General features: G+C 52.7%; 2 protein-coding genes across 13 annotated transcripts in view; one reads left to right on the forward strand and one right to left on the reverse strand.

Annotated features, from left to right (window-relative positions):
• LOC125039494 (trithorax group protein osa-like) overlaps positions 1-3,329 on the reverse strand; it is a 109,375-nt gene extending 106,046 nt beyond the window's left edge. For 10 of the 12 annotated variants that reach the window (XM_047633507.1, XM_047633502.1, XM_047633501.1 and 7 more), the window contains exon 1: positions 291-421. In XM_047633507.1, the coding sequence (XP_047489463.1) occupies positions 291-406 (116 nt within the window). In that variant the 5' untranslated portion in view covers positions 407-421. Of the gene's footprint in view, positions 1-290; positions 422-2,692 lie in introns of those variants that run through there. The other 2 variants (XM_047633508.1, XM_047633509.1) reach the window with 1 other exon arrangement.
• Positions 3,330-3,558: 229 nt separating this feature from the next.
• LOC125039315 (extensin-like) overlaps positions 3,559-7,500 on the forward strand; it is a 7,188-nt gene continuing 3,246 nt past the window's right edge. The window contains exons 1-2 of the mRNA XM_047633153.1: positions 3,559-3,698; positions 4,113-4,782. Of these exons, the coding sequence (XP_047489109.1) occupies positions 3,559-3,698; positions 4,113-4,782 (810 nt within the window). The remainder of the gene's footprint in view (positions 3,699-4,112; positions 4,783-7,500) is intronic.

Raw genomic sequence — 7,500 nt, forward strand, 5'->3', positions numbered from 1 at the left:
CACTCAATAACACCTTTACCAAACAGGCGTACTTCCACAGAAGCGGGAAAATAAGACTGGAAAGTAAGAGGACCCTTCACAAAATACCCGAAATAATCACCCAAGATTCAGGCCTAAATACACTGTATTGTACAAACTCGTTCTGCCTAACACAATCTCCATATCCGTATATCAAAACAATACAACACACTCATCATAGTAGGAAAATAAACAAGCCTGCTTTAACTACAGGCACGACTTCACCATACCATAGCCAGGCACACCCCGAGCACCGTTAAAAGCAAACTAACCGCCGCACTGTAGCATTCACAGCGACCGCCCGCCCGTTCACATTCCCCTCCCTCGCCAAACTCAACACGGCTTGTGTTTGAAGCACGAACGAACCAAGCGAACTCGAACCCACCATGCCCACACAGCTCCCAAACGCAAGAGCAGCAAGTCCCTCTCACAAGCGCAACCTTAGCCCGTTACTCGAACACAGCTTGCCACACCAAGCCAAGCCGAGTCAAGCCAAGCCAAGCTCTCGGCCCCTCTCACCACCAAGCCCGCTCCACACCCTCCGACTCACTCTCTCTCTCTTCTACCCCCTAACCAACGCTCCATGCCACACCACCCGCCTCTGCTACAATCAAACACCACCTCCATTCCCTATCCTTTCTATTCCCTGAACCAGACCTATCCACCCAGTCCCAGCGCAGCGAATTTCCAACATTTCCACCCCCCTCGTTCCCCCTCCCTTCCCCCTACACGAGTAGCGTCCCTCACACAGCTGCTTTCCAGAGCACCGCGAGAGACCGGCAGGCCTATCCCTAGCCAAGCTAGCCCCTTTCCCTCTGGCTCTGATTCCTTTACATTTCCTTCTCCGACACGGACTACAATCCAAACTATCCATATGCAAGAGGGATTCTAAGAAACACAGTCGACCGAGAGAAACAAGTAAAAATCGGCGAGACTGCATTACCCAACACTTCGCTTCGCCTCCATTGCTTACACAACCCCAACACACGCGCTGCCACACACAAACACACACTGGGCTTCTCCTTCGAGGTTTTGCAAGAAACAGACACATCTTGCAACTTCCAAATGCACATATGTGCAAACAATAAAATACCCAAAGAGGCTAATGCGGCACACACACGCTCTGCGGGAACGACAAAGGTAAGCGTGGTGTGGTGGCGAGGCCCTCTCCCTCGCCCTCTCCACCACAGCGCCTTCACCCTCGCCCTCCACCCTACACATCAGCTTGCACCTATTCCCCCTTCGACAAACGTTCAAAATTTCACCCCCTCTCCCTCCCCTCCTTCCAGTGCCCTTACCTTACCACACCCCCCCTCCCCCGCGGAAAACGTTGGTGAAGGGCAAAGTAGACTTGCTGCCGCTCAACACGTGGGGACCAGCAGCAGTTTTGGGGCAAGAACCACCAATCCTTTTAATAATCAACAATTACCAGGCGCCTCCTCCGTCAACAGGGGCGTATGCCGCGGCCTCTTCACCCCCCCCCCCCCCCCCCAATCCATCTCTATTCCCGATCTCGAGACCGAGAAGTTCGAGGGCGGAAGAGAAGACGTGTTCAAAAAACGTTTATGGGTGTGTGGATGTTCGGCCACGTTGTCATTGTTTACAGCGTGTCACGTGCGTAAGGGAAGCCTGACATGAAAGTAAATAATTGACATGTAATGCATATTGCAGCTTTTGCTTGTTTCAATTCCCTTGCAGCCGGGCCTTCTTCGCAGGTGCCGTCGCGGGGGCCTCGTCGGCATGTCCGGAACGTGTCACAGAGGCCTCTTACGTGCAAATAAAGTAGAAATCACGAAAAAAACGGTAGTTAGACGTAGCGACGTGGCGGTGGCGGCGGGCGTCCTCCCCGGCTGAGCGCCCGCCGCCCGGCCCCCGCGCGCCGCCTCCCCGCCTGCCCGCCACCACCCGGGTCGCCATGCAAAAAGGGTGATGCTCGTATCAGCTGATGAACGCACACTCAGCCCACCCCGCCCACGCCGCCCGCACGCACACGCACTCAGCCCACCACGCCCACACGCCCACCACGTCCTCGCCGAAAGCCCTCTGAGGGCGTCTTCGTGCAAGGTATTGAGGGTTTCGTGGTGGTGGGGGAATGGGGGGGGGGAGGGAGGGGGAGGGAGGTTGAAGGAGAGAGAGAGAGAGAGGAGGTGGTGGATGAAGGGGGAGGGGAGGTGGAGGGAAGATGAGGAAAGGAAGGAGAGGGACTTTCTGAGGTTCTGTCGTATGTAATTCCCCGTCTTCCTCGCCAGCGCCCTTCCCTCACTACCTGCATGAGCGCCCTTTCTGTCCCCCCCTCTCTCTCTATCTCTCTCTCCCTCTCTTTCTCTTTCTCTTTCTCCTCTCTCTCTCTCTCTCTCTCTCTCTCTCACTCGTCAGCTGATCTCGCCTTTCACACTCGACAACCCAACCAACTCACCCTTAACAACCCCCTTTCTCCGTAATAAAATAAAGCATAAAAAAAATACCCAAGCCTCACGCACGCACGCACACACATACAACCAGAGGCATACACAATCAAACACACACAAACACACACTTCCCACCCTCCCTACCCTCCCTGCAGCCTCGCACACGCACTCACCCTTAAGCACAATCACCCTCGGAAAACCCACCCTCGCTCTCCTCACCCTAATGGTCGGACTGCGAGAAGGGAGAAAAAAACTTTCATATTTACCTGTGCGTCGCCTCTGCCGGCCTCCAGATCCGTGCGGCGAAGGGCGTGGGTCCTAGAGCAGAGGCTGGCGATGGGCGTGGGCGTGCGGGCGAGGGCGAGGGCGTGCGGGCGAGGGCGTGCTGGCTAAAATAGGTGGGTGTGTGGAAGGGAAGAAGCGGCGCCGGTATCGACCAAGAGGAACCTCCGCCTGGCGAGAGTGGTCGAGCCGAGTCGCCACCTCCTCCGCGAGACCTCGACGACTCGCGCCTCTTCTGCGGTCCTAGGGGCACCACCGCCGACACAGGCCTCGCCACGGAGGGCAACAGAGACACCTTAAGAGCACTGTCGGGTCGAGGAGTTCCTTAGAGCGAGGCTGGCACGCGGATTTGCGAGTTCCATGACAAAAAGTGCGCGACAGTCACCAGGCGCGACTAACCGATCTCACCGCCAGCCAGTTTACAACTATCACCTCGAATTCACCTTTAAAATTTCACTTCCCCGCCGTTATTTTGCACTCACATCACTCACTGCACTTTGAACCAGGTCCTGCGCGTCATTTTAAGCACATTTTCGGCACTGGACCCTTGAATTTGGGCGAGAAAAGCGTGCGGGAAGCCACCGAGCGTCCTCCAAGCCGCGGGACTCGAGTGTGTGCGGCGCTGAACAAGGGAGTGTGGCGGGGGCGCTCAGCCACACAACATCAGCCTTTTTTATCCCTTATTTCTCCCTTCCTATTGCTCGTGGCTCCTTTCTGGGGGACTGGAGATACACTCTGATTTTCGGCTGACATTCCGCGTCGAGTAGATACTCATGGTTGACCGAAAATGGATAGAAAAGAGCATGTAAAAGTGATTAATCAGGTTGGCTAGCGCGGGTTTGGGCGCCAGATGGCAGCAGAGCGCAGCCGGGTGCATTCGCGGGACCCGTGCCAGACGTACGATCCAACGGCCCAACCACCGCACATCGATCCCCTAACAAGCGCTTCCTCTCGGGCCTCGTCGTCACCTGGACGCCGACGGGTGCGTTGGTGAGGACGGGGGCACACTTAGGGGCCTGCGGAGGGCACGGTGACGAAGCAAAGGGCGAGGTAGAAGAGTGTGGGCAGGGTCCGGCAGCGCGCCACGGACGGCTCGAGGGTTTTCCAACGCCGGCGGAGGAAGACGTGATCGATGCGAACGCTCGGCCGCCGCCGTCGATCCACGGGCGACTTTTCATAAATTAAAAGCGCCTGTGACCGATTTCGGTGGCGGGTTGGCACTCGGTCGCCGATCGCCACGACGACCCGCTCGGGCTGACGGAGAGCCTGAGAGCCCAGCTGGAAAGGAGGCTGAGATCTGTGATTTTTTCGAGGGGGGGAGGGAGGAGGGAGAGACAAGTCGAAAGAAAAAGCTATGAAAGTTCTGGTATGACTGCGTAGTGTGCAGCTGTTTCGTTGACTCAGCCAGCGAACCCCAGTCTCTCTCGCTCCACCTCGCCACACCACCACCACCCGTCCTGCTCCTCCACCACGCCACCGCCACCACCCGGCCCGCTCCACCACGCCACCCCGCCACCACCCGGCCCGCTCCACCCGGCCCGCTCCACCACGCTACATCGCCACCACCCGGCCCGCTCCACCACGTTACCACGCCACCATGCCCCCACCCGCGGCCCGCTCCACTTCGCAATCACCACCACCCGCCCGCTCCACAGGGCCGTCTCCACCTCTTCCGTTCGCGCCCGTCGCCACCACTTCATCTCCACCTCGCCCTCCAACACTATTCGGCCCTGTCCGCCTCATCACCATCACAGATCTCTCGCCACCACCGCCATCCCTGACCCTTTCCTGTATCATTACCATTATCGGCGTCCACCTGGTCACCGCCTCCACACTCCTCACCACACCACTCACCCCACATCACTGTATTATCACCATCATCACTAACACTTCTCCACTTCACCCTCATTCCCGCCTCGTTACCGTTAAAACTTTCCCCTCCACCTCCTCGCCACCTCTTGCCTCGTTCCACAACAACTCGGGAAGACGCCGCTCCACATCAGCGCCTCCACCCCCCCCCCCCCTTCGCCCCATCACCATCACATGGCCATTCCTCACCATTACTAACCCTTCTGTACTTCACAGACACCCCCACCACACCTCTTTCCGCATCACAGTGCCTAGCAAAAGGTGTATCTTGGCTTCGCGTCCACCTCACCACCACAAACACCGCTCCACCACATCATCATCACCAGCGCCCCTTTCCACCTCACCAGCATCACCACAACAACCATCGATTCCCTTAGACCTATCCACCACCTCCACCCCCCCCCCCTCCTCCTCTTCCTCCTGAACCACTTCGCAGAGCGCCTTACGGAAAACAAACGAACGAACACACGACTTTAAAAAAAAAAAAATACGCATATATTTACACACGAAGCTGATAACAGACACTACGACCTCCACTTAGGAAGACCCTTTACGACCTCTGTTCACCGAGCAAGAAGAACGACCTCTCTCTCTCTTTCTCTCTCTCTCTCTCTCTCTCTCTCTCTCTCTCTCTCTCTCTCTCTCTCTCTCTCTCTCCTCCCCCTTTCCTCTTTCCCCTTCGTGCAAGCACCACGCGAGAAGCACAGGAAACTAGGTCACGATCAAGCAAGCAAGCACAGAAGGACAAGGCTGAGGGGAGGAGTGGGGGGGGGGGTAAGGGGAGGTGGTTGGAGGCGAGGGAAGAGGGGATAGGAGGGGGGGGGGGCGATAGAGGTCAGATAAGGCCTGTCAGTTGAGGTTTCCATTTTTTGTTTTTTTGTATTTTTGTTTTATTTTAAGGGCTTTCCTTGTACTTCCTTCTTTTTAATTCGCATACTCCCTCCCTCTACTCTCTCTGTCTCTCTCTCTTTCTCTCTCACACACACTCGCTGCTTCGCTTACTAGTATCATACAATTCTATTTATGTTACATTTCCTACTCATTAAAGGGTAATCAAGCACACAAGAGGAAACGTGATGATAACACCAAACAGATAAAGTAAAGAGGGAGATAACTCAAAGGAAAGGATTAGGCCAAGAAAAAAAATATAGAATAGAAATATATCTTCCTGTCTGAAAAGAGAATTAACGAGATTACACAGACTATCACAATAATATCCTTTTCGCTTTATATATATATATATATGTGTGTGTGTGTGTGTGTGTTTAAGTATTATTAATTACGTCTAGCCCTCAAGTTTTCTTCAGTTATCCTCTTACGCTACTTGGGTACATTTAATTATTAAGGAAAGGTATTGAAACGGGACGAATGTTATGTAACTAAACGTAGCGTCAGGCATGACTTCCAAAGTTGTTTCTTGAAAGTTTTTTTTCTATTTGTAAGCGTTTTTTTTTTTCTTTTTCTTTTTTTTTGCCAGGAATGTTGATCCACCGATAAATATATATGAGCGAGTTACACAGACACGCTGATATACATGTGTTTATGTGTTTTATACGTTTTGTATATAACTTTGTGAACCTGCATTTTGTCATTAGTTTCTGATAGTAAGACTCATCACTTTACATATTTACGGTAGCTAGTATTAGAATGATTCATAGTACGAAGTTTATTGAATATCTCTCCTAGCTTTTGATGTAACTGCACTCTTTATTTCCGTTATCAATAACTTCTGTATCATTATGAGACTCACCAGCATCTCAGATTTCTTAGTGATCTAAAACATTTCGTTTATATCAATCTGAAAAAAAGGAAATTAACTCCGTAGGTAAACATACACAAATAAAGTTATCAATGAAAGCAAGTGAGATGAAAGTTAGGAAGGGGAAGAAGAAGAAGAGAGGAAAGGAAAAGGCGGAAGAGGGAGAGAGGAAGAGAGGGGTGTTTGAAGAGAAGTGAAAGAGAGAAGGGGCCAGAACAATGGAAGAGAAAGAAGGTGAGAGCAGAAAGAAGAGAAGAGGAGGGGGAGGGTACATTGGAGGGACGGAAGGGAAGGGGAGGGGCATGTGTACAGGAGAGAGGGAAGGAGGGGGGAGGGGGAGGAGCATATGTACAGGAGAGAGGGAGGGAGGGGGGAGGGGAGGGTCTGTAAGTGTCTCCATACATTTCCAGGAGGAATGGTGCACTTAGCTGGAGGGGAAATTTTGCTCCCTCAAAATCTGGCAATGGATAGGCCTCGCGAGAAAACGAAATAATCCAAACTTTAAGATGGATGGAACGTCGTAAATAGAAAGTGAGGGAGAGAGTGGGAGAGGAAGAGGAGAGTGAGGGAAAGTGAGAGGGGAAAACTGGCCAGGGGGAAACAGAGAGTACGCGTACACACACACCCACACACACCCACACACACACACACACACACACACACACACACACACACACATACACACACCGATACACACACACACATACACACACCGACACACACACACACACACACACACACACACACACACACACACACACACACACACACACACACACACACACACACACACACCCACACCCACACCCATACCCCCACACACACACACACACACACGCAGACACACCTACAGACCCAAGTACACAATTGCACATCCATTCGTGTATATATATGTGCGTTTTTGCGTGCGTGTGTGCACTGCCAACGAATCCGTCCGCAAACAACCAAACAAACAGCCGTAAACAAGATGGCGCAAAACAAAACAATAAACTCACTAAATCATTATTTACCACTTAATCACGACAGACTCGCCCACTTAAGGAAGACATAAAACTCAGGGGAAGGAAAAGAAAGAAAAAAAAGCAAAGCAGATCGTTTGTTTGTCGTTGTGCATTTGTTAAGTGCTCGTGCAAGCGATAAAGAATATGAGGGAATGAGCCGGTG

Source organism: Penaeus chinensis, chromosome 27, assembly GCF_019202785.1.
Source record: "Penaeus chinensis breed Huanghai No. 1 chromosome 27, ASM1920278v2, whole genome shotgun sequence".
Lineage (NCBI taxonomy): Eukaryota > Metazoa > Arthropoda > Malacostraca > Decapoda > Penaeidae > Penaeus > Penaeus chinensis.